Below are 27,673 nucleotides of genomic sequence, written 5' to 3' on the forward strand. Positions count from 1 at the left end.
TTTACGTTATACTCAGTCACCTTTATTAGTTACACCCAACTTAGTTTTTCTTAAGGCAGTGATGTTTCACTCCGCTATAGCAATAGTGCCACAAAATTAAATCCACGCAATCAAGTCCCCAGTACACGTGTCTTGATTTTAATAACAGGTGCTTGATTTTAATAACATCATCTCAGTAGGAAAACATTTTCCTTAGAACTCCTGCTTTGCTTTGATGTTTCCTTTAAGAGAATCATAAGGAAGAGCTAATTCTTTTTGTTTGGGGCTTGGGGAGGAGGCAGGGGTTGTCTTACAATGTAGCCCAGGCTGTACTTGAACTCGCGATGCTCCCGTCTCAGCTCCTTGAGTGCTGGGATTACAGGCACTCACTGCCACACCTCTCTTGAAGGGTTATTTCAAAGGTTTATTCTTTCTCCTTTCACAAGTCTGCCTCGGAACATCCAAGTATCCTGAAATAACATCAAACAGAGTTTGTAGGGCACTTCCGTTGGCCTACCCTCCATGAGAAAAGGGGTTCAAGCCTCTATAAATGGTTAAACAAGAAAAACATTGGCTATGTTGGTTAGTAAATAATGTGTGTTCTGGGTCTCCAATCACTGTAGCTACCAATAGCTAAAACAATGCTCACTGTGCTAATAGGTTCCCAGCTACCAGCCCTGACTGATTTGACTAGGTCCATACAATGTTTGGTCACAGTACAAACTGTTTACCGTCTTCCTGGTGGCCCTTGATGCTATCTGCCTGAGGCATGTTGAAGATTCTAATCATGATTAGATTATAATAGTGAAAAAAGATGCTGTGGGTCACTAGTTTGCTTTTACATCTTGTTCCCTCGCCCTTTGTTTTACTTGATGTTGCTTTTTAAATACATTTTATTTTTATTTGTGTGTGTGCGCGCTTGCATGTGTGCCAGAGTATGTATGGAGGTCAGAGGACAACTTGTAGGAATTGGTTCACTCCTTCTAACATGTGAATTGAAGGGTTGTACTCAGGTCCTCGGACTCGGTAGCAAGTACCTTTACTTTCTGAGTCTTCTTGCTGGCCCAGTTTTTATTTTTGAGACAGAGTCTCCCTTGTAGCCCAGTCTGGCTCTGAACCTGCAAGAGCCTCCTACCTCCAGAGCACTGCAGTCACAGGAGTTAGCCACCATGCCCAGTTCATTTGTATTCCAAATAATACAATGTATCTTTTCTTATTTATTGTTTATCTTTTGAGCAAGCCATAAAGTATGGTAGAAAAGAAGAATTAGTTCAGCTCTAAAACCTATTTCTGCCACTTAGATTCACCTCTGCCATTTTAAAAAAATGGCATGGAGCTACTCAGACTGTTCTACTGGAGTTTAGTAAGGAATATAAGTTTTTTGTCTCTCAGAAATAATTACATATCAGGAATGGGTCTTGTTCTTGAAATAAACCTGATAACTTACTTTTTTAAAAAAAAAAAAAAGATTTATTTATTATGTATAGTGTTCTACCTGCATATGTGCCTGCAGGCCAGAAGAGGGCACTAGATCACATTATAGATGGTTGTGAGCCACCATGTGGTTGCTGGGAATTGAACTCAGGACCTCTGGAAGAGCAGACAGTGCTCCTAACCACTGAGCCATCTCTCCAGCCCATGATAACTTGCTTTTTATTTCTTTTTTTTTTCTGATAACTTACTAAGTAGTTAAAAGCAATACCCAAGGTCTCACTTAGCACAACCCCAAGCCTGATGCCCAGTCCAGAACTCATCTTGGATACAGTAATCCATGGGACTGTAAGTCTCATGTATGAACTGACATGGTATTTGCATAGAGCCACATATATCCTTCCATATACTGTATAGCATCTCTGGATTGCTCACACTACCTGTCAGAATGCAAACGTCATATAGAGAGTTGTTTTATTGCTTAAGGAAAGAGTGATTTAAAAAAAGTTTGTATATGTTCAGTATATATGGGTCCTTTTCAAATAATTTTAAGGATGTAGGTTGTGTGTCGTGTGTGTGTGTGAGTATGTGCATGTCACCGTAGTGCCTAAAGAGGTGAGGGGTGTTGCATGCCCTGAGGCTGGAGGCAGAGCCAGCCATTATAAGCCTGTAGCGGGGTGATCTTAGGTCCTCTGCTAAAGTAGTTCTCATTTTTAATTTTATATGCATTGGTGTGAGGGTGTCAGATCACCTAGAACTGGAGTTACAGACAGTTGTGAGCTGCTATGTGGGTGCTGGGATTTGAACCCAGGTCCTTTGGAAGAGCAGTCAGTGCTCTTAACCACTGAGCCATCTCATCTCTCCAGCCCCAGTAGTTCTCATTTTTAACTGTTGAGCAATCTCTACAGACCCAAATACTTTTAATATTTTCCAGTATTTCAGTTGGCAAAAATCTGCAAATGTGGAACCTTGCGCTGGGAGAATTCACTACGTCCTTGTCAGATCCAAGCCTGAGCTATCCGTGTGAGGCATTTTAAGTCCTGGATAGATGGAGATGAAAAATAATGATTTCCAGGGCCTAAAAATGTCAGAGCATTTTCAGATCAGGACACATTTGTGGCTTATTTTGTTTTTAATTATCCAAAGTGATCTCTTTCTTCATTTGTTTTTTAAGCTTCGGCCGTTCTGAAACTTGCTCTGTAGAACAGGCTGATTTCAAACTCTTAGATCTGTCTGCTTCTGCCTCCTGAATGCCAGGGTTAAAGGTGTGCTCCACCACTGCCGAGATCCAAGTGATTTGATTATTGAGATTAGATGATTGTATAGATCCCACATTGTCACCTTTGGACTCAGCAATAGCTCTGAGGTGAGCACGAAGCTGAAGTCTGTCTGCTTTTAAGTTAAATCTGAAGAAAGAGAGCCTTAGTGTGTTTCTTTTGTGATTTCATGCAGGTACCTTAAAGTCAATGCTGCCTTTGAATCCCCTGTGTTTCTCTGCTATCTCGACAATCTCCTTTGCAATGTTTTCTTGACTGGTGCCCTTCACGTCGATATAGTTGCAATCAGAGCTGGCATAGTGGCAGGAAATCGCCTGTGCAGAAAGGATAGACTGATACTGGAGAAGAGCATGTTATTAATTCCATTATGCCCCAAACCAAGCAGAGTCCTTAAAAAAAGGGAATGTGTTACTTGGGATTTGATTTCCCAATTGAAATATGGTCTATAATGTCCTAAATCAGTCTCCTCATACATAGCTTAGCTTCTCCTTCCAAGGCTGAAGACCAATTGAGAAATTAAAAATGATTTTTAATTTAAAAAAAGTGTGTGTGTGTGTGTGTGTGTGTGTGTGTGTGTGTGTGTGTGCGTGCGTCTGCATGGAATTCAAAGGAGTCCTGTTGAGGGTTGGTTCTCTCCTTCTACACTGTGAATCCCTGGGATGGAAATCTGGCCATGAGACTTGAGAGCAAGTGCCTTTATTTGCTGAACCACCTCACTTGCCCACAAAAGATGTTTTAATTAGTTGTGATACTTGTTTTTAAAGGGTATATTAAGGAAGTCTAGTCTGTCATAGGATATTTGATCATGCTTCAAACCCCAAGTTTGAATTATTTACTGGAAAAACCTGGCTCAGCCCTAGCATATACCTTTAATCCAAGAGCTTTCTGCTTGAGTATTATAAGCAGGATTAAATAACCCAAAGTCAAGATGTGGAGTAAAAAACAACCAAGTGACAGGAAGTAAACATGGGAAAAAACCATAGAGAATAAGAGGAAGTCAGAAGGACAGATAGATACACAGGAAGTAGAAGGGAGGGACATTTAGTTTGAAGGTTTTTTTCAGACAGTGGGGGGAAGGAAGATTTCTTTTGGAGTATCAGCTGAAGAGGATGGTCAGCTGGGTGCTTTTTCTGCCTCTCTGAGCTAGCAGGCTCTGGCTTCAGAGTCTTCATTGATAAAACTGAATGAATAAGATTTTGTTAGAAACAATACTTGGCATTTCAACGCAAGGCACAATCACACAGAGAAATCATACCAACTGTGGACAAACTGAGAAGCCATCAGATCTAGTAAGACTAGAAAGACAAGCAACAGCAAAATTGGAAGCTGGTCCTCAGTTACAGTGGTAAACACGGTGTAAAGAGGAAGCTAGGGCCACAGGACAACAAAATCAGGCCAAAGTTATTATTATTTCCCAGGATCAGTTGCCAGGTGAAGGTCAATGTGCTGAGTTACAAAGCCAACTTGAATTTGATAATCGCACCTTGTTGCTATGCTGTTTAGCAGCTTTAAATGCTTGGGACAAGGTTGAAGAATTAAAAAAGAGGTCTCAGTCATTTACTAAAATTATACAAGGCCCACAAGAATCCTTCACTGATTTCTTTCTTTTATTTTTAGATTGACTTTAGTTGTAAATAGAATAGTATCAGGAAACCAGACAAAAACTAATAGAATCGTTGGCTTATGAAAATGTTAATTTAGAATGCAAAAAGTTGGTTAGACCTTTAGGGCAAAACCAGCACCAAAAGAAATCAGGAAAATGGAGGATGTTAACAGATTTAAGGGCCAAAAATTATTCAGCCAATGGGTTCTTTACTACCTCAAATACCATTGCCTTCTTTATTACCTAAATTTAAAAGATTGGTTTTTCACTATACCTTTGCAGGAGCATGATAGAGAAAGGTTTGCTTTCTCAGTGCCTACTTGTAATAATAGTGATCCAATAAAGAGATATCATTGGAAAGTCTTACCACAAAGAATGTTAAACTATCCTACCTTGTGTCAATATTTTATACAAAAGACATTAGAAATAATTCTTAGACAGTTTCCTCAATCTAAAATTTATGATTATATGGATTATATCTTATTGGCTGATTCAGATGGAGATATCTTGGGGGGGGAAATGTTTAATGAAGTAAAGAGAAGTCTATCAAATATCAAGGATATAAGATAGGTTTACGGAAAAGTCAACCACAGAAAGTATAAATCAGGATAGATCAATTACAAATTCTTAATGATTTTTAAAAATTGCTGAGAGATATTAACTGGCTGTGGTCCACAACTGGATTAACTACTCAAGAGCTAAGTAATTTATTTTAAACCTTACAAGTTGATATGTAAATAGTCCAAGAAAATTATCAGCTGGGGCTGAAAGAGAATTGGCCTTGATAGAAAAGAAATTACAGAATATACATGTGGACGCTTGGATCCAAAGCTAGACTGCATTTTGGTTATTTTGCCTTCTACTCATTTTCCTATGGAAATTCTTATGCAGAGAGAAGATAATATCTCAGAATGGATATTTTTAGCACACAGAGTAAAAAAAAATTAATGACTTATATAGTAAAGGTTTCTGAATTGACTTTGAAAGGAAAAATGAGACTTTGTCAATTAGCAGGAATAGAGCCAGTAGAAATTATGGTACTCTTTCCTAATGCTGAAACTGCCTCATTACAGGAAGAAGATGAACACTGGCAAAGAGCTTGGAGCAAATTTTTGGTAGAGATTAACAACAGACACCCCAAAAGCAAGAGGCTTCATTTTATAAACATAACTAATTGGATTCTCTCTTGTATAGTAAAAGGGACACCAAGTTCTGGAGTCCCTAATTCTATATTGATGCAAATAAATCAGGAAAGGCAGGTTGTAAATTGGAAAAAATTAAATAAAGTGGATCAAAGCTCTTATGATTCCGTTTAAAAAATCAGAGGTGTGTGCTATCTTTATGGTATTATTAGATTTTCCTGCATCTCTTAATATAGTTACTGACTCTCAATATGCAGAGAGTTGTTTTGCATATAGAAATTGCTGAACTTAGTGTGGCTGACTCCAAATTATGAAGCAATGTCGAATATTTTTCTATAATATTCAAGACACTAGAGAAAAGGGCAAATTCAGTATACCAAAACATACATTATTTGTATCACAATGCTTATACCCCATACTTGCACAACTCTAAGGGCCATACCAGCCTCTCATTTAAAAATTTGGCATAGTAAGCAGCTGGCTATTTGATTTTGATTCATTAAAATATTATTTAGCTTGACTACTGGATTGTTTGAAGCCCTTTAAGTTTTGTCCTAAGGCAGCTCCTCCACCTCCCTCTGCCTACCTCCAAGCTCCAGAGAACCTAGTGGGAATGTAAGCAAATGGAAGGTAAGTCTGGCACCTTAACTTTGTGCTCAAAGAACAGCAGGGATGGGTGGGAACCATGTGACAAAACAGAAAGCCGCACTTAGACTCAAAGGAGCCCTGATGTTTGGCATGGACCACTATGTTCCCATGGAGAAGTGTGGACTCACAGGACCAGCAGTTCTGCTGGACTTGTTAAAGTGAGAAGTTGGGGCATCTGTGGGGAAATGTTTAGTGCAGGCAACAGAGTATTAAGGCTTATACACTCAGAAGCTAAGGAGTGAAAAGACAGGAGTGCCAGCTGAAACCTATTTCTATATGCAGTTCAGACCGCAATACTGTTTTTCTCAGTAGTGAAGATATTATAAACTTCCTTCCTGCTGTGCTTATAAGGAACAAAATGAATTCCAAATGATACTCCTTTGGTAGTTCAGCCATTGTTTTTTTGCCTCAGGAGCAGCTGTGTGCAGAAAAGGACACTTTTGTTCAGAATTCATTTCATGAATGGTCATGGTTCAGTATCCACAGGGTTAGGGGCTTAAAGGTCATTTAGCTTCCTACCTAACAGAGTGAATATATACATATATCCTGATCAATAAACTAGTCCCTCAGTGAGAAGTCTTGCATTCTTTGCTATCTTAATACACCTGAGATCTTTGTTCTAGTCCACTCATCTTTAGAGATGCAGCGATCTGAATACATACTTTGCGGAATCCTTGGGTTTTGTTCCGACCAGATCCATGGATGAGCAGAGGATGAAAGAAAACAGTGTCTCCCTTCTCCATAGTCAGGTACACCCGATTACTATCTTGCTTATAGTCTTGGATGCCATGGTACATTTTGTTAACTCCTCCCTAGAACACAGGAGAGAATCCACAAGAATTCATACTCAAGGTACCATGACAAAGACATCATCAATCCATCAGGGGAGGCAGACATCATCAATCCATCAGGGGAGGCAGACATTATCAATCCATCCAGGGAGGCAAGAATCCTTGAACTTCATCCAAAACAAAAGTGTGTCTAGATTTTTTAAAAATATATTAAAAAAAATCTTTCAGGTGTCTGCTTTTCACAACACCCATGTTGGGCCTATGGAATGGCTCACTGGTTAGAAGTACTTGCCTGACAACCCACAACCCATGGTACATGGGGAGAACCGACTCCTCAAAGTTGTCCTCTGACATCCACACATGCCCCGTAACAGCAAATTAATTGTCACTGATTCAGACCACTCCGCCTCTTGTGGTTAACACAGGGTGATGCTCACTTTTAATGTTAACTTGCTGTTTTAGAATCTCCTGAGCAGAGAGCCTCCCTCACCTAATCGTCCTGATTGTCTTGGTTGATGTAGGAAACCTTCTAGGGTAGGGTCAGCACTAGATAAAAGGCAAGGAGGTGTGGGGTTGGGGGAACTACCTGCCTTTAAGTCCTTTATCATCCCTTCCACTACTGCTGCTGCCTCCTTTGCTGATGCTAGAACCAGTGTTTCCAGGCCTCTATCATGTACTAGGACCAAAGGCTCTCCAGAAACCATCTAGGTTTTGGACATTAAACTGGCACTGCTGACCCTCAGCCTGGTCAACTGGGCAGCAGCTACGGTTGGCCTCTACCATGTGAGACAGCTGCTGTGGGGCTCTTTTGACTGCTGAAGCTCCCAGCCTGCAAGGATAACAGTTGCTACTCTCTTAATGTAAGCTGAGTTAACAAAGCATATGCATATATAAAATGCCCATCCATCCTTTTGGCTTTGCTCATCCACAGAGCCCTGGACAACGCAACAGGCAGTGGACACCTTTGCCTTAGGCTTGTCCAACCTGAATCAGTAGTGTTCTTTCCTAGCATGACACTCTCCTTATCCAGATTTTCCTATGTATCATCACCCTCCCCACCCCCATCTGTCAGGAGTATCGTATTGGAAGCTAATTCATCTCCCCAAATCAGGAGGGAAGTACAAAATGCTTATGTCACACCCAAAGTAAGACAAGAATAGTTAAAAAAAAAAAAAAAAGAGTAAAAGGCCAGGGGTGGTGGCACATACTTGTAATCCCAGCACTTGGGAGGTGGAGGCACAAGATCCGTACATCAACCTACAACAACACTGCTCCTCGGCTTCTGCCTGTCATTCTCCCCTTTTATACATTTTGTGCCTTTTGTTGTTGTTGTTGTTTTTGACAATTTCACACCCAAGTACACATGTGCATTCACATGTGTATGTTCATATGCACGCACACACACACACACACACACACACACACACACGCAACTTTTAGCCATTTTCAGACCCAATTCCCCCTCTCCTCCCCCAACTGTGGCCCTTCTTGGCAGCAATTTTCTTTCCTACTTTATGTCTTCTTTTTGTGTGTGACTTACTGAGTTCAGTTGGAGTTGCTTGGCTAAGTCTCTACTTCAAAATATAAGGTAGGAGGAGTAAAGATCCTCCTATCTCTCTTCTCAGCAGAGATTTCAGTGTGCCCACCATGCTCAGCTTGCTTCCTTCCTTCCTTTCCCCATTCCTTCCTTTCTTTTTTAATGAGTTCTGGGGATCAAACTTAGGTCCCCAGGCTGGCAAGCCAAGCATTTTACTGCCTGGACTACCCTCCTGGCCCCGGCATCCTATTCTTACTCAGGCTATCCCAAACTTCTTTTGGGAAATGGCCATTTTTCCTGTGGGCTAGTGTTGCAATTTTTAACCCAGGACCTTTCCCCTCAGTGTGTGTGGCCCTTCCTAAGCTAAGCTGTCCTGGAAATGCTGCTGCTTGTGACTCCTCCAAATTCCCACAGCCTAGCTCTGTGCCTTGGACCAACCCTTACTTCACCTTAAAGGGAAAAGAATGTGTATATCTCTATCTATATAGAAAATGATACGCATACAACTATATTTACTATGTGAGGAGGAGATGCTCATGTCACAGCACTGGTGTGGAAATCACAGGACAATGTATGGGATTTATTTCTCTCCTTCCACCATGTGGTGCCCAGGGATCACTCAGACTTGACAGCCAAGAGGGATTTTGATTCTCTTGAGGATGGTAACCAATGTGTGTATGTATTCCCCAAATGATTACACTATATAGCAAAACTATGTACAGTTATTTATATGACAATCGTACCCTAAACACACTGTAGTAAACTTTACTTTAAATGAAAGCTCTGCCAGCTGCCTACAAACCCCAGCAAACCAGAGCCAGAGTGAAGGTCTTCTTCTCTAATCTGGTCCTTTCAAGCTAGTCTCCTTCTACTAATCTTTTCAATGTCTCTGCAGCCTGCAGCCAATCTAAACTGTGAGCACCCAGCTCTTCATGCTCCTTAGTGCCTATGCTTGCCCTTGATGTCCAAGCCTCTTTTCTAGAAGGAATTTCTACCAGGTCCCTCAACGCTCAACTCAATCACCAGCTCTGTCTAGAGCAGTGGCTCTCAACCTTCCTAATGTTGTGACCCCTTGATACAGTTCCTCATGTTGTGGTGACCCCAACCATAAAATCATTTCATTGCTACATCATAATGTAATATTGTTAGTATTGTAAATCATAATGTAGCTATCTGTGTTTTCCAATGTAAAAGGGTCACTTGACCCCAAAGGAGTCATGACCCATAAGTTGAAAACTGCTGCGCTAGTGTCTCTTCTGGTTTTTGCAATTGTAGGTGACAGCCTGACCCTCTTCTTTGCTCTGAGGTTTATCATCAGTTGGTGAGTAAGACAAGTCATTTATCACATACATACAGGACCAAAATGTTTATGACTAGCCTTTGTGAAAGAACTTATGTAGCATGTATCCATGTCCCCCACATTGGCTTGGCTTTCAAACACATGTTGAAAGGACTAGTCTAGTTTGTCACAAAATATACATCTTAGGTTAAACAGATAGTGAATAGCTAGAAACAAGCAAAGTTTTCCTATTCAGATATACTATAGATAGATAATGATTAAACACTATGTAAATATAGATAGATAGATGGATGGTCTTCAAAAACCTCAGAGACCTACAGAATGTGGCATTTAAAGATTTTTTAAATTATTATTAACACCTTTCAGTCAACGAGACATGTCAGCTCCTGGCAGCAGCCCATTCGACCTGAAGAAGATTAGCATCAAAGAATCTCCATTAGGAAATGGCTTCAAATGTCCAAGGCCACTGGACAAAGAAACATCTGAAGAAAAAGGACAGATCATCAAAGAAAATGTCCCAAGAAAAGGAGTAAATTATCCAAATGGTATCTCCCACTTCCAGTCTCTGCAGACATAAGTGGCAAATGATCTTGATGTGGTCACAAATCAATTAAAAATTAAAGCTGGCTTTGGGATTGGAGTGTGGCTCTCTCTCCTTCTCTAACCTCATACATGCTTGTTAATGGAAAATCCAAAATCTCTGTCTCATATGAGAAGAACCACCTGGTATGGGACAGAGGAAGACAAAAAATAAGGGACTATTCTATTGCCACTGATCTCATAATTGTTTTGTTTTCTCATTTTTTTTTTGATTCTCTAACTTTTTTAAAGGTATAAATATTATCTCAAAATCTGTAAGATTATTATGTATATGTAAACCTTTCTGCATGATTCTAGTACTTATGCAGAGTATTAACCCATTCTAGAAATAAGCTTTATCTAGCTTCCTGTACGTGTTTTCAGGTTTGAGTCTGAAGCAAGTAACTAGAAACAAAGTTCGTGTACTTCAGATGTTTTTAATAGATTGTGGTCCTCAAACCTTTCTGAGGTCTGCTGAATATGGTACTTAAAATGTTAGGTTTTTTACCACTCCCAACAATGGTAACTTTTTAGGTTTCCAAGAAGATGTGGGGGAGGGGGGCAGGCACAACAAGGAATCCACCTAGATTATTAACAGCAACCACTGGTGAAACTGCTCCATGCTTGCTCTGCTGGCTGGTTCTGTGCAAACAGTGGACACCTTTGAGTTGACCATTATGTTCTGCCTAGCCACGATTGACACTAAGCTGACAAAGACCACCCCAAAATTAGCTTTGGACTGCAGACTGCTCAGGACATCCAAATTTCTGAGCTGATATGAGACTAATATGAACATTTTACAGAACTTTGAACTCAAAAATATTTAATCCTAAGACTATCAAATATAGCCAAGATGGACATTATGGAAAGCTTGGCAAAAGTAGCATCATTATTGTAAATAATTTTACTGTATAAGAGTTAAAATCATTCCTTTTTTGTTTGTTTGTTTTGTTTCATTTTTTTGTTTTTGTTTTGGGGACAGGGTTTCTCTCTGAGCCTTGGCTGTCCTAGATTCTCTTTGTAGACCACGCTGGCCTCGAACTCACAGAGATCCATCTGCTTCTGCCTCCCGAGTGCTACGACTAACATGTGCCACCATGCCCAGCTTCATTCCTTTTTATTTAGACAAAAATGGAGGACACAGAAAAATATAGGAATGTTAGGGGGAAAGGAGATTATTGAATCTATTCTTATAGATCTTTGCATATTGATACAAAGTTAAGGTTGTATTTGGTTGCATTGGTATAGATCTTTCTATACTGATACTAAATTAAGGTTATATTTGCTTACAAGATACTATGCATCAACTCCTTTTAAGGTGTTATACCTATGTAATTCTTTAAAATGTAATATGAAGTTCTAGTCATTTTCAAAGCTGCTATTAAAAACTATTAAAAAAAAAAAAGGCCAGGCACATGCCTTTAATCCCAGCACTTGGGAGGCAGAAGCAGGCAGATCACTGTGAATTTGAGGCCAGCCTGGTCTACAAGGTGAGTCCAGGATAGCCATGGCTACGTAGAGAAATCCTGTCTCAAAAACAAAAACAAAAACAAAAACAACAAAACATAGCCAGGTGGTGGTGCACGCCTTTAATCCCAGCACTCAGGAGGCAGAGGCAGGTGCATCACTGTGAGTTCAAGGCCAGCCTGGTCTACAAAGAAGTCCAGGACAGCCAAGGCTATACAGAGAGACCCTGTCTCGAAAAAACAAAAATAAAAAACAAAAAAAGCAAAAAACTTGTTTAGGATAATTAAGTGATGCAAATTAAGAGTTAATCAAATTCATGGACATGTCAGTCACTAGTCTAGTTTATCACAAATTATATATCCTAGTGATAGTGAATAGCTAGAAACAAGCAACGTTTGCCTATTCAGATATACTATAGATAGATAATGATTAAACACTATGTAAATATATATAGATAGATGGATGGTCTTCAAAAACCTCAGAGACTTACAGAATGTAGCATTTAAAGATTTTTTTTTAAAGGCTTTTCTGTCAATGAGACATGTCAGTTCCTGACAGTATCCCATTCAACTTGAAAGAAGATTAGCATCAAAGAATCTCCATTAGGAGATGGCTTCAAATGTTGTGAGGCCACTGGGCAAAGAAATGTCCCTATTCAACTGCAGACAGAATGCTATCTGACATGGGCAAAACTTGAATACAGGATTGTTGAGTGCCAAGGTCTGACAAGACAGGGTAAGCAACGTCACTGTAAAAACTTGTTTCTAGTTGTGGAGTGGCTCAACCCTAACACACACCTTTAACCCAAGAGTTGTCTGTTTACTGTAAACAAGAACTTGTGGTTTTGGCTCAGCCCTAGCACATGCCTTTAATCCAAAAGCTAAATGAAGTCAACCCTAGGTCAAGAAGTGGTGCAAGAAACCAGCTGACAGGGATTAAACATAAAGGAGGAACATTAAGTGAAGGTTATTTAAGAGGAGGAGGGGAAGGAGGAAGGGGAGAAGGAGGGGGAAGGGGAAGAGGAAGGGGAGGAGGAGAGGGGGAAGAGGAGGGGGAGGAAGGGGAAGGGGAGGAGAGGAAGAGGAAGAGGAAGGGGCTTTTGGCTTTCTCCATCTGGGATATAAGATGAGTAGGAAGGCCTTTTTCCTTCTGAGATGTCAGTAGAGTAGGAAAGTCAACTGGGTGCTTCCTCTGCCTCTTTGAGCTATCAGGTTTTCACCCCATCTGGCTCCCGAGTCTTTATTGGTAAAATCCAATGATTGGAATTTTGTTTTTAAAAACAGCAACAGATGGCATTGGATATTTTACCTGACGCCCTCAAATTTGCTCTGATTCTAACTATATATCTCAAGATGACACTCTGCTAAGAAAGAAAGCATAACCTCCTCTTTGGGGTCCTCATGTACACAGACATGACACAAAAACAGCAAAGGATTCTGGGAAGCCTCAGCAGGAAGGCGGAGGAGTGCCAGCATAAGGACCTCAGTTTGGTCTTCAGAACCCATATTAAAAAAAAAAAAAAAAAGAAAGAAAGAAAGGAAAGAAAAGTTAAGAGCAGTAGCAGCAGCTCTTGCAGAGTACCTGGGTTCAATTCCCAGCACCTACATGGTGGCTACAACTATCTATAAATCCAGGTCAATGAGAGCTAACCTCCACTGGCATAAGTCACACACATGGTACACAGACACATATGCAGGTAAAATACTCAGACACATAAAATAAAAATATATTTAGAAAGGAAGAAAGGAAGGAAAGGGGGAGGAAACGCTAGTGTGACAATGTTCACTTTAATCACAGTGCTAGGGGAAAAAAGATAGTCTAATCCCTAGGGCTCAGTGGCCTATTAGCCTACTTGATGAGAAACCATGCTTTGCAAAAAAATAAATGTTTTGTGTCAGGAATTTTTAGATGTAATGTTTTCTTTGAGAGATATATATCAGTTTCTTCAATTATACCATCTATGCCTGAGTCCTGTCCTCCCTCTCTTGCTTCTGTTGGGGATGCTCTCCTCTGTAGTTCCTGTTCTCCTCCCTAAGTTTTCCATCTCCACGATACCCTCAGCTTGTGTTCTCTTTATTGTTTCTATTTCCATTTACAAGTCTTGGAACCATTTTATTCATTTTCTTCACCTGTTTGCTTGTATTTTCCTATGTTTCTTTAAGGGATTTATTTGTTTCCTCTTTAAAGGCCTTTGCTGTTTGATTGTATTTTTCCTGTGTTTCTTTAAGGGATTTATTCAATTCCTCTTTAAAGGCCTCTATAATATGGATATATTTTAGATCATTTTCTTCTCTTTTAGCTGTGTTAGAATATCCAGGACTTGTAGTAGGATAGCTGGGTTATGTTAGTGCCATATTGCCCTGGTTCTTGTTGGTTGTGTACATACACTGACCTTTAGCTGAGAGGGCGGGGAAAGAGAAGGGAAACCGAGAGGGAGGGCTTCTCTGAGATAAGCTGGAGACCTGTGGCAGGGTAGGCTGCTGGGAGGATACTGTGGAGACTCTAGCTGAGACTCCTAGCCGTGGGGGACATGGAGACTGAAGTGGCCACCTCCTAGCCCAGGCAGGACTTCCAATCCAGAGAGGACACCAATCCGCCCACAAAACCTTCGATGCAAAATTTACCCTACAGAGTTTAAGAGAGTGGCTAACCAATGATTGCCCCAACCTGAGACCCACCCCATAGGAGAGAGCCAACCCCTGACACTACTAATGACACCCTGCTATGCTTGCACACAGGAGCCTGGCATAATTGTACTCTGAGAGGGTTCACCCAACATCGAGTCAAAACATGCTAAGATCCACAGCCAAACATTAGGCAGAACTCCAGGAGTCTTGTGGAAGAGTTGGGAGAAGATAGAAGGTTCTGGAAAGGACAAGAACTCCTCAAGAAGACCAACAGAGTCAACTAACCTAGGCCCATAGGGGCTTACAGAGGCTGAAGCACCAACCCAAGAGCATGCATGGGCTGGACCGAGGGCCCCTGCACATATGTAACTATGGCAGTTTGGTCTTCATGTGGGTCCCCTAGAAAGTGGTTGAGGGGGAGAGTTGTCTCTGATATGGACTTTTTTGCCTGATTTTGGATCACTCTCTTTTAACGGGGCTGTCTTTTCTGGCCTCAGTGGAAGAAGATGCACTTAGGCCTGATGCAACTTGATATGCTGGGGTGTGTTTGTAGAGGGGTGTCTCCCTTTTCTGAGGAGAAGGGGAAGGAAAGGGGGGAAGTGGGTGGGAGAGTAGGACTGGGAGGAGAAAAGGGAGGCGGCTGAGATTGGATGTAAGGTTAATACATAAATAAATTTAATTTAAAAAAAGATGGAAGACACCTAAGGAATTCATGTGACATGCACACATACACCCACATGTCTTGTGCGCATGTACACACACACACACACACACACACACACACAAACACACACACACACACACACACACAGATTCAGCAATTATGCAGACCTACCTCCCACTTGGGGTAACCATGTGGCTTCAGAGTGCCTTTATGGGTGCCTGGGAACACAAGCAGACAACCATTGTTCCTGTCAATGTGCTCCATGGCTGTCCAAGCACACACAATGCGATTACTGGGCCGGATGGGGAAATAGTGTAGATCCTGATGCAAGGGATGCCGGGATGTCTTTTTGCCTGCAACAGAATCCACTGTCAAAAAAGAGATGCTGAACCTTGGAATTCTGTTATTTGTCTGAAAACTTGGAACACTGACCCATCTACCTAAACCAAATAAATGGAACGATATGACAGGAAATCCGCTTTAAGAGAAAAGCAGCAAGCTGAAGCATCGGTGAGGGTTCCATGTCGGTTCTAGGGTCCACTGGAGGGGTGGTTAGTGAGCCTTCCTCACAGCCACACATCATCATCCCTGCTCTACAGAGGGCCTGGGTTGTCTAGGATTTGCCAGGGGACAGCATAAGGAGCTTGCTACAGCTGGACCAATGAAAGTAAGGATAACAATACAGAGCCCCGTTCCTGTGCTGTCTCAGAAGTTGTCCTCAGTGGGATGAGAGGCATGAATCCAGTCATGGCCACGTTCCCTGGCTTTGCCCTTTGCCCTTGGCTCCCTAACCATCTGCTCCCTCATCACTCTTGGAGGGAGAAACACGGTGACATCATGCTTTTTTTGTCCAAGTGGAAAGAGCAAATGGCTCTCATTTCTGCTGCTGCCAGAAGGATGTCTCAGTTAGGGGCTAGTTATTAAAGTGCATACACCTGGACTCTCTCTGTGGTACAGTGAGTTCTTTGAGTGTGCACGTAGGCAAGCACAAGATGCTTTAAGGACTCAAGTGTGATTTATAAATAATGGCTCTGATTTTGTTAGTCATGATAATGTTTCCAGGTCAGGGGTGCAGAGTCTAGGTTACCACAGCTAAGAACAGCAGAGAGCCATTGATGGCTTAACTGGTAATGTATTCGCCTTGCAAGCATGCGGACCTGAGTCCAGTCCGTAGAGCCTGTACTGGCTACGTTTGTGTCAACTTGAGTTTTCTGAAAGGAGGGAAATTCAATTGAGAAAAAGCCTCCAGGAGATCCAGCCGTAAGGCATGTTCTCAATTAGTGATCAATGTGGGAGTGCCCAGCCCACTGTGGATGGTGCTATCCCTGGGCTATGGTCCTGGGTTCTATAAGAAAGCAGGCAGAGCGAGCCATGGGGAACAAGGCAGTACACAGCACCCCTCTGTGGCCTCTGCATCAGCTCCTGCCTCCTGGTTCCTGGCCTGCGTGAGTCCCTGTCCTGACTCCTTTGATGATGAACCGTGATGTGGAAATGTGAGCCAAATAAAGCCTTTCCTCACCAAGTTCCTTTGGTCACGTTGCTTCATCAGGACAACAGTAACCTTACCTAAGACAGAACCCATGTAAAAATGTCGCCCTATCGTATGTGCTTGTAATCCATCACTGGGAAGGAGGAAACAGGACGCTTTCCAGAGCTCACTGACCGTGCAGCCTCAGCTGATGGGTGAGCTTCAGGCTAATAAGAGATCCTGCCTCAAGAAAGACAGACAGGATTCCCAAGGACAGCAAGGTTCACAACAAAAATTCTCTCATGTGCATATAAGCACATGTTCGTGTGCCAGCACCTGTGCACACATGAACACACATATGCACATAGTTAAAAAATAAATTAAGGGCTGGAGGGATGGCTCAGTGGTTAAGAGCACTGGCTGTTCTTCAGGGGACCTGAGTTCAATTTCTGCCCACATGGCAGCTCACATCTGTCTACATCTCCAGTTGCAGAAGATCTGACACCTTCTCACAGACATACATGCAGGCAAAATGCCAATCATATAAAATAAATAAATTATTTAAAAATTATTTTAAATGAGACTTGATAGGCTGTGACCATATGGTGGGGGAGGAGGTACCCTTCCATCACAGACCTAGGGGAGAATAGGGTGAAAGTGGGAGTGGGGAGGAACAGGAGGACATAAGTGAGGGGAAAACACTTGAGTTGTAATCTGAATAAATTAATTAAAAAATTATTTTTAAAAAATAAAAAGCTTATACACACTGATCAGTGGTGGTGCATGCCTTTAATTCTAGCACTGGGAAAACAGAGGCTGGCGGATCTCTGAGTTCTAACCCAGCCTGGCCTACAGAATGAGTTCCAGGACAGCCAGGACTACACAGAGAAACCCTATCTCAAAAACAAAACAAAATAAAACTGAATAGGAGGAATTTATAATATACAAACTATTATTTTCTAAGCTTTACAGCCTGTTATGTGACTATTTAGCAATACCTCCATATGAAATAGATTTCACTATATGAAATCACTGTTACTCTTCAGTGTCATTTTAATAAGTTGGGTTTTCTTCCACCCTTCCTCTTTAAAAGTTGTTTTAAAAGTTAAATAAAAGTATATACAATGCCTTATCTAAAGTTTGATAATTGTACATATGACCTGAGTTTGAGCATCAGCTTTATATATTTAATCTAACAATATACTTCTCTTTTGTTATTCCCTGACAAAGATGAGTCCTTTACCAGAATCTGGAGGCTTGTTTATCAGCATTCCATGTATAGCCATGATGTTGGGTCCAGTGAAGCACTCCACATACTTCAGAATCTAAGGAAAAGGCAGTACAATTAACCTCACAGGAAATCAGAAGTACAAGCAAATGACACAGCGTACAATGACACACAGAAGAACCAAGATGGAGGAGCAGGCCGAGGCAGAAGGATCTGGGGTTTCAGAGTCAGGTTTAGACAGAGTTAAGACCTGTCTAAAACGGGGCTGGAGAGATGGCTTAGCGGTTAAGAGCGCTGGCTGCTTTTCCAGAGTTCATGAGTTCAATTCCCAGCAACCACATGGTGGCTCACAACCATCTATAAAAGACCTGTCTAAAACAACAACAAGAAGGTGACAAACAGAAATGCAGGGCTGGCAGTGTACTTCAGGGGTTCATTAGTACCGAGTGTGTGGCCATATATTGGGTCCAGTGAAACACTCTACATATTTCAGAACCTAAAAGGGGGGAGGCAGACAACAACTTGACTAGGGTATACAAGGCCCTGAGTTGGGTCAAGAACACCAAGAACAAACACAAGAACAAAAACAAAACATAGCCAGCTGTGGTAGCACACACCTTTAATCCCAGCACTTGAGAGGCAGAGGCAGATAGATCTCTGTGAGTTCGAGGCCAGCCTGGTCTACAAAGAGAGTCTAGAACACCTAGGGTTCTGTGTTACAGAGAAACCCTGTCTCAAAAAACAAAAACAAAAACAAAAACAAAACAGAAAACCTAATCTCATACCTCTACTAACCAGAGGAATTACAAAAAATAATTTACAAAAAGTAGCTTTGTAACTTACTATTGTGTCTTAGATGTGGTCTCTTATTTTTCACAACAAAACACAATTAACACAGTCCATGGGAAAGTCTCTCAATCATGATGCCATAAATAAATTGGGGTGAGATAAGTCTTTACTGGGCTGGGGGCTCATCTGTGTGTTACACAAACCTCTGGGTCCTATTAGTAGCATCAGCAGCCTCTACCCATTAGAAATCATTAGCTGCCCCTACTGCATCATGACAACTGACCATGTCTCCAGATGCTGTCAATAGCTGGTGGTGGGGGGGATGGGGGGAAGGGAAGGTGGGGGTGAGGGTGGGGAGGTGGAGGAGGGAAGTCATCTTCACTAAGAGCATAGCTGCAGCACGTTATGTTATGTAGAGAGGAACTGGGTGGAGGCAGACCTGCCATGAGGCTGACAGGAGAGGGGCAACGGCAAGATGGAGTGAGCTGAGCAGATATTGGGGGCAGACTTGCAGGCTGGGCATTAAGGAGGAAGGCAGGCCCGGCTCTCACCTGGGGGAGGCTGCAGTATCTAAAGAGCTCCTCATCTTCTTGGAAATCCTGGATCTTGGAAACCACTTTCTCAGTTGCTACAGGATCCAGTTTGGCAATGGTCACATCTCTCATTATCACTATTCCCGGTGGTTTCACCTCATTTCTGCAGATTCTCTCAAACTCAGCTCTAGAAATGAGATGTACAAGGAATGTCATCATGCGGGCTCCAAATAGCTGGCTGGCCCTGCCCTGTTGGGAGATTTGCAGAGGCTGGAGAGCTTCTCTGCTCTAGTAGAATAATGCTCATGAGGAGGAGGAGGAGAACATGGCCAGCTGTCCTGCCTTACTGCATCCATTACCTCAGAACACCTCATCCAGGGCTGGAGAGATGGCTCAGCAGGTAAGAGCACTGACTGTTCTCCCAAAGGTCCTGAGTTCAATTCCTAACAACCACATGACATCTCACAACCATCTACGATGAGATCTGGTGCCTTATTCTGGCATGGAGACATACATGCAGGCATAACACTGTATACATATTAAATAAATCTTTTTTTAAAAATCCCTCATCCACAGGAGACCAGTAGGGAAAGGTGTGTGTGTGTTGTTGTATGTGTGTGTGTGTGTGTGTGTGTGTGTGTGTGTGTGTGTGTGTACGTGTGTGTGTATGGGTTTCTTCTAGACTGCCTGGACATTGTGTGTTCCTCTCCCCATCTCCAGTGCTGGGCTTACAGGAATATGCTGCCATTCTTGGCTTTTATACAGGCGCCAGAGATTCGAACTCTGGTCCTTATGATTGCACAGCAAGCACTTTACCTACTGAGTCTGGAAGTATTTCTTGGTACGGTGACATTGTAACTGTAGAGGTTGAGTGTCCCTTACCTGAAATGCCTGGGAACAGACAGATTTTTTTAAAAAGAGATTTATTTATTTATTATGTATACAGTGCTCTGCCTGTATGTACAACTGAAGGCCAGAGGAGGGCATTGGATCATATTATATATGGTTGTGAGCCACCATGTTGTTGCTGGGAATTGAACTCAGGACCTCTGGAAAAGCAGTCCGTGCTCTTAACCGCTGAGCCATTTCTCCAGCCCCAACTGAACTGTCTCGGAGTTCAGATTTTTACAAAAATATTTGGAATATTTACACATGCATAATGAGATGTCCTGGAGATAGGGCCCAGGTTTGTACACAAGATTCACTTGTGTGTCCATCGCAACTTATACACAGGCCTAAAGGCATTTTTTTTTAAAAGATGTATTTATTATGTATACAATGTCCTGCCTGCATATGCATCTGCCTGCCAGAGAAAGTACCAGATCTCCTTATAGATGGTTGTGAGCTACCACGTGGCTGCTGGGAATTGAACTCAGGACCTTTGGAAGAGCAGCCAGTGCTCTTAACCTCTGAGCCATTTCTCCAGCCCACCTAAAGGCATTTTATGCACTGTTTCTAGTGCACCTGTGTTTTCACTTCAACTTGTCGCACGAGGTTCCATGTAGGATTTCCCAGCTATTAAATTATGTCATGGCTCAGAAAGGTTTTAGATTTGGCAGTGAAATTTATTTGATATTACAGGTTAACAACCCTAGTACAGGAAATCTGAAAAGTAAACACTTTTGTAGCAACACTAGAGTGCCAAACCCTGGCCCTAGTGTCCTCCATCTATTTTACTTTATTTTGTCCCAATAAAAACACTAAATAGGATTTTTTTTAAATGCCCGATTTTACAAATGGGGATACTGAGGCATATGCAGATTGCCACAGAACATATCATGTTAGGGGTAGGGCTAAGTTTCAAGTGAGAGAGTATGGCTCCAGATCTCACTCTTGTAAACACTCCCAGACAAATCGCATCATTAAAAGAATATCCAGAGCTGAAAAGATGGCTCAGAGGTTAAGCACACCAGCAGCTCTTTCAAAGGTCCTGAGTTCAATTCCTAGCAACCACATGGTGGCTCACAGCTGTCTATAATGAGATCCAGTGCCCTCTTCTGGCATGTAGGCACTATATACATAATAAATAAATTTAAAAAAAAAAAAAAAGAAAAGAATATCCAAATGTGGTGCCGGGCATGGTGGCTCATGCCTTTAATCCCAGCACTCGGGAGTCAGAGGCAGATGGATCACTGTGACTTCAAGGCCAGCCTGGTCTACAAAGTGAGTAGACCAGGACAGCGAAGGCCACACAAAGAAACCCTGTCTCAAAAAAAACAAAAACAAAACAACAATAACAAAAACAAACAAAAAACAAAAAGCAAAGAATATCCAAATGTGACTGGGGAGGTGGCTCAGTGAGTAAGCCACCTGCCACATACACCTGGGTTTGAACCCCCAGAGCTCACATGAGGCAGCTGTGGTAGTGTGAAGCTCTACCCACTGCATTGCTTCTGTGAGATGTACAGAGAGGCACAGAGTGTCAGGATGCTCTCAGGCAGTGAATATGGAATTGCAAACAAAGAGAAGACCTTGTCTCAAGCAAGGTGGAAGAAGAGGACCAGCATGGAGGCTGTGCTCTGACCTCCACACATGCATATTTGCATTCACACCCATCAACTCCCAGACACCTCCTTCTGTCTCTCTCCCCCCCCCCGGCACCCCCCCCTCTCTCTCTCTCACACACACACACACACACACTGAACATGCAGAAGCTAGTCTAACTTGCGTTTCCAATTCCAGTCATGTAATACATGGTTTTTCGTAAAGTCATAAATAGCAGTATTATACCGAAAACGTTGGATGTCATCATCAGATACCAGGTTCTTAATAACAAGAAACCCGTTTTCTTCATAAAATTTTCTCTGTTCCAGGCTTAGGACATTATTATCCAAAGTATACCTAAAAAAGAAAAAAAAAATCTCCGAGTAAGTCTGCGTTTTAAATTACAAGCTAACAGTGTTAGCAAGAACCTGAAGTGCACTCGTAGGGCGGGCGAGACGGTGTCTCAGTACGCAGCTCTGACTGGCCTAGAACTTGCTAGATAGACCAGGCTAGCCTTGAACTCATGGAGCATTTCCTGCCTCTGCTCCTGAGTCCTTGGACCAAAGGTGTGTGCCACCACACCTGGCCTACGTTCATACTTTTTAATTCAACATTTCTATTTTCATGGCTCTAATGAAGTAACTTGGAAAAGTTTGAAGAATGTTAAGTTCAAAACATTACATATGGTTACCAAAAAAGGTGTATTACTGGGAAAATATTGACCAAGGAATTATATCCATGCAGAGGGCTGGAGAGATGGATCAGAGGTTAAGGGCACTGGCTGCTCTTCCAGAGGTTCTGAGTTCAATTCCCAGTAACCACATGGTGGCTCACAACCATCTATCATGAGATCTCACGCCCTTTTCTGGCACACTGGCCTGCATGCAGGCAGAACATTGTATACATAATAAGTAAATAAATAAATAAACCAAGCAGCGGTGGCACATGTCTTTAATCCCAGCACTTGGGAGGCAGAGACAGGAGGATTGCTGTGAGTTCGAGGCCAGCCTGGTCTACAGAGTGAGTTCTGGGACAGCCAAAGCTGTTACATAGAGGAAGCCTGTCTTGAAGAAACCAAAATACATAAATAAAAAAATAAATATAATAAATAAATAAGCTCTTTTTTAAAAATGAAGGGCAGAATACTGTGGGCACAATCGTTATAATAAAATATGACTAAAGTCATATAAGACAAAACAGAGAGAGATGCAGGGGGAGAGGGAGGAAAGGAGATGGGGAGAGGGAGGGAGGGAGAGAGAGGAGAGAGAGAGAGAGAGAGACGGGGCATGGAGATGTCACTCAGTGTCAGAGCAGTTGCAAAGAAATTTTGTTTTAAAACAACAGTTGCTTTCAAAAACAATTCAAAATTCTGAATTTAAAATTTTCTACAGTAGATAAGCACTGTCTTTCGAATGGAAGATAAGGTTTCTTTGGATGTGATGAAACAGCATGACCAAAGCAACCCGAGGAGGGAGACAGTTACCTGGCTTTACCCCTCCACGTCACTCTCATCACTGAAGGGAGTCAGGGCAGGAACTCAAGCAGGCCAGGAACCTGGAGGCAGGAGCTGATGCAGAAGCCGTGGAGGGTGCCTCTTTACTGGCTTGCTCAGCCTGCTTTCTTATACAGCTCAGGACCACCAGCCTAGGGATGGCCCCACCCAAAGTGTGCTGGGCCCTCCCCCATCAACACTAATCAAGAGAATGATCCAGGGATGACCTACAGCCCGATCTTAGGGAGGCATTTCTCATTTGAGATTCAGAGATAATGATATCCTGTGTCAAGCTGTCATAAAACTAGCCAGAATTTGTACACAGTGTCCTTGCAGGTTAAAAGGAGACCGACTTACTGGAATTGCTGAGGACAGAAGGTGGCAGGGGAAGCCGGCCCTGATACGGCATGAGCTACCTAGGTAAGGGTTAAGAAAAAAAAAAGTAGACTGTAGGAGCCAACTATTTTGCTGAACACCAGCCTTGTTCCTAGAGAGAAAGCAGTGTTTGCATGGCCCTGGAGAGCTAACACTGCTGGTGCTTGTGTCACTTCCTCTCATAGTCACCGAGGCCAGTCAGGTCTACACAGTGAGACCCTGTCTCCAACAAACCAAGCAACAACCCCACAGCATCACTTCACATAAATTTGTTTATTGTTTATTTTTGTCCAGTCATTAATTCAAACAGAGGACCTCACTATATAACTAAGACTGGGCCTGGAAGTTTTTAACAGCCTAGTTGGTCTCAACCTCTTCCTGTCTTAACCTCTCAAATGTTGGGATTATTGCGCATTACTGGGCTTTTTTTTTTTTTTTTTACTTTATGATGGAGTATCATGTAACACACGCTGGCCTTGAGTTTGATAAGTACCCAAGTATGATCTTAAACTCTTGATCCCCCTGCCTCATCCATTTCCTAAGAGGTGAAATAAAAGATATGTGAAATACAGACCACTATATGTGGTCTATTATTTTTCTTGCTTTTTCGGGGTTTTGTTTGTTTGTTTGTTTTGAGTCAGGATTCTACGGTGCAGCCCTGGCTGACTGGGAACATGCTATAAGGACCAGACTGATCTTGAACTCACAGAGACAGTCTTGCTTGCCTCTGCCTCTGCTGGGATTAAAGGTGGTTGCCAACTGGCCTTGTTGAGAAGGAGCAAAGGAAACTTATTCTAAGTACCACCATCTTATTTTCAGACTCCATTTAATCATAGGGAGAAACTAAGTTCAAAGCCCCAGGCCCTGGAGGAGCTGAGAACTTCCCAATAGCTGAACAGCTTCTGTTGTAGGGAAGCAGTTGTCTGAGTCCAGACATCTCAAGGACAATTTCTTTATCTTGCTGGGAACACAAGTTCGTGTTCCCAGGCCCAGGGACCAACTCCTATCCTGATATACGGAAACTCCCTTGCTCAACCCCTCACGTCAAAAATATGATTGGACAATGCTACAGCCCACCCCGCTCCCCCTCGCTCCACCCCGCTCCCCCTCGCTCTCCACCCCGCTCTCCACCCGCTCTACACCCCGCTCTCCCTCGCTCTACACCCCGCTCCCCCTCGCTCTACACCCCGCTCCCCCTCGCTCTACACCCCGCTCCCCCTCGCTCTCCACCCCGCTCTCCACCCGCTCCCCCTCGCTCTACACCCCGCTCTCCCTCGCTCTACACCCCGCTCCCCCTCGCTCTACACCCCGCTCCCCCTCGCTCTACACCCCGCTCTCCCTCGCTCTACACCCCGCTCCCCCTCGCTCTACACCCCGCTCCCCCTCGCTCTACACCCCGCTCTCCCTCGCTCCACCCCGCTCCCCCTCGCTCTACACCCCGCTCCCCCTCGCTCTACACCCCGCTCTTCCTCGCTCTACACCCCGCTCTCCCTCACTCTCCACCCCGCTCTCCACCCGCTCCCCCTCGCTCTACACCCCGCTCCCCCTCGCTCTACACCCCGCTCCCCCTCGCTCTACGGTTGTATCCTTTAAACATGCAATACAGTTTCCCCTCAGGGATGAGGTCCTGAGCTGACCACCTCCCAGCAGGCACAGAAAATATAGTTCGCATTTTTAAACTTCCATCTCTAAGGTGAGTTTTCTCTGCTTCCTTCCCAAACCCAACAGTCTATTATTTCTTAGCTGATGTTTTCCTATAACTTGGTGACAGTCCCAGAGGGCATTCACTTAAGAATCAGAGTAATTAATGACTGTGTGTTTCCTCAGAGGCGTACTCGTTCACACTCTTGGTCAACTTTCTCAACATAGTGTTGCCTAAAGAACATACTGACCTCAGTTCCCCAAGCCAGTCTCCATGGGCCCCTCTCTGCTGTTCTACAACTGTGTTGTTGTTGGAGAAATGTTTAATGATTTTGAAAGTAGGATGGGAGGTTAAGTGAAAAGTGGACGCAGAAAGCTGCAACTATAGTAGAATTCTGTGAATACAAAACATTCTTAATTCTCCAACCCACATATCTTACAAGCAAACTAAATCTGGGAGCCACTGCCACACCTTCCAGAGGCCTACTTAAGTAATATACTCATTATGGTTATTGGCCAGTACTGTGCAACATCCAATACCGAGCCAGGCGTGGTGGCGCACACCTTTAATCCCAGCACTGGGAGGCAGAGGCAGGCGGATCTCTGTGAGTTCGAGGCCAGCCTGGTCTACAAAGTGAGTCCAGGACAGCCAGGATAACATAGAAAAACTGGTCTCAAAAAAACAAAAACCAAGAACAAACAAAAAATCCAATACCAGCTACCAGCCACATCTGGCTATTTAGATTGAAATTTTATTCAGGTTAAATTTGAGCAGTACCTAGCTGAGCATGGTGGTGCATACTTTTAATCCCAGCACTTGAGAGGCAGAAGCAGGTGTATCTCTGTGAGTTCGAGGCCAGCCTTATCTATACAGTAAATTCCAGCCAGCCAGAGCTACATAGTAAGAATCATATCTCAAAACAAACAAACAAACAAATCAAAATAATACTGAGAGACTGCAACAATTTCGTTCCAAATATATCTAGTGCCAATACATCAGACATTCTCAAAGCCATTATTCCAGATGAGGACGCAACTTCATTTTGTGGGGCTGGTGTACATCCAATTGCCAAGAAGAAATAGACTGTGGTAATCCACCCCACATGATACGATCTCTCCCTACCAGTTTCTCAATGTAAAATGAAGTTGCACCATCATCTGACATCATGGCTTACCTCTATCAACCTGGAGCCAAGAGTTTAAATTCTCCGTAGGACAGACCCACAGCAACCCAGCAGTTGAGCAATAGGGAAGGTCAAATACACTCCTACTACGCTAGGTGCCAAAGGAAAGACATTGGAACTGGTGTAATCCGATTGCTTACGGGGACATTCCAGGCAGTCGGTTTTAGCAGTTGCCAGAGCAAGAACCCTTGGTTGAGCCGCCAGCAGTTTGAAACTTCCTCCCACCCTGAGATAAAGTGTGAGTGAGTGAGTGTGTGTGCACGCGCGTGCGTGCGTGCATATGTGCATACTTACTTGCAAGCCTTCGTTTAGTGTTGGGTTGGTTTGCCTTGCCTTGCTTTTGAGACGCTATCTCTCACTTTTACCCATCAGCTAGGCTGGCTGGCGGGTCACCAAGCCGGAGAGCCTCAGGTCTGCATCTCCTAGTGGGATCACAAGCATTTATCCCCAGAGCTTGGATTTTTAAAGTGGGTTTGAACAGTGAAACTATCCAGCGCTTAATCGACTGAACTCTGGCCTCTTTCTGCACTTCTGACTTCCTTACACATTCTGTCAGGCACTTACTTCTGAAGACCAAGGAACTAGGCAGGCTAAGGGAAACAAGTGTGCAGAGTTCGGGAGACCTGAGACACCTAGGACCCTGCGAGAGCATACTCTGGAAAGTGGACGGCCTGAAGGCAGGTAGAGCGGAGCTTCTACGGGCTGGGCAGAGGTATGGATCTCTTTCTTGACCACTGGCGCCCTCTCCTGCCTGCTGAGGATTCCTGCCTGCCGTGATCACAAGCAAGCCGTTCCGCATCTCTGTTTACAGGGCAATTGCCCTTGGCCTTTCTAGGGGTGGGGGGTGGGGGTGGGGCGAAGGGAGCTAAGGCAGCTGAAAATGGCAAAGTCCTCTTTGTGATGACGTCGCCACCGCTTGCTTTACCCGAAGCAAGAAACCACGGTGGTAAGCCGACTCAAAATGATGCGGGGGCCGCGCACCAGCCATTCAGACCCGGAGAGTCACAAGCCCGCCGCCCGCCCAAACAAGGATTTTCTGGGGATATGGGGGAGGGGGGGTGTCACTGCACTTGGTGATGCAGTCTTCTCCCATGTCCCCCGGGGAGTAGAGACAGGAAAGACCCGGCGGCGCAGTTGGTTTCTTGCGCCCTTGGAGCCACCACCAAGGTGGAGATGGTCCTTCCAGCCTGAGCCCTCCCGCAGCCCAAAGGATACAATCGCTGGGGCCGAGGGTCGGCTGAGGTGTCCCAGAAGGACCTGCAGCCGGGCGCCTGCACGCGGAAGGTCCATGGTGGAGGCCAGCCGACTAAGCTGCTGGGTCAAGGCCTTTCTTAACTCATCGCAAGGCCCCGCCTCCTGGAAGTGGGCGGAGTGACCGGCCTAGGGCAGGACATAGCGACACCCACCACCTCCCGCGCCCTGCTGGGCCTTGGA

The 27,673-nt window shown here is 43.5% G+C and overlaps 1 protein-coding gene across 2 annotated transcripts; it reads right to left on the reverse strand.

Moving 5' to 3' along the window:
• PHYH (phytanoyl-CoA 2-hydroxylase) lies at positions 1 to 27,610 on the reverse strand. Of its 2 annotated transcripts, XM_084781619.1 has the most exons (9): positions 27,455 to 27,610; positions 23,397 to 23,455; positions 21,794 to 21,904; positions 19,082 to 19,250; positions 17,757 to 17,838; positions 15,217 to 15,398; positions 6,743 to 6,892; positions 2,867 to 3,001; positions 1 to 449 (listed from the first exon to the last, which is right to left on the reverse strand). In XM_084781619.1, the coding sequence occupies exons 1-9, from the start codon at positions 27,527 to 27,529 to the stop codon at positions 396 to 398; spliced, it is 1,017 nt and encodes a 338-aa protein (XP_084637745.1). In that variant the 5' UTR covers positions 27,530 to 27,610; the 3' UTR covers positions 1 to 395. The 2 variants fall into 2 exon arrangements, with proteins under 2 accessions (XP_084637745.1, XP_084637746.1); XM_084781620.1 differs by lacking the exons at positions 23,397 to 23,455; positions 27,455 to 27,610 and adding an exon at positions 23,031 to 23,320.
• Between the last annotated feature and the right edge of the window lie 63 nt (positions 27,611 to 27,673).

Source organism: Acomys minous (genome assembly GCF_964271855.1).
Source record: "Acomys minous genome assembly, chromosome: 5".
NCBI classification, from domain to species: domain Eukaryota; kingdom Metazoa; phylum Chordata; class Mammalia; order Rodentia; family Muridae; genus Acomys; species Acomys minous.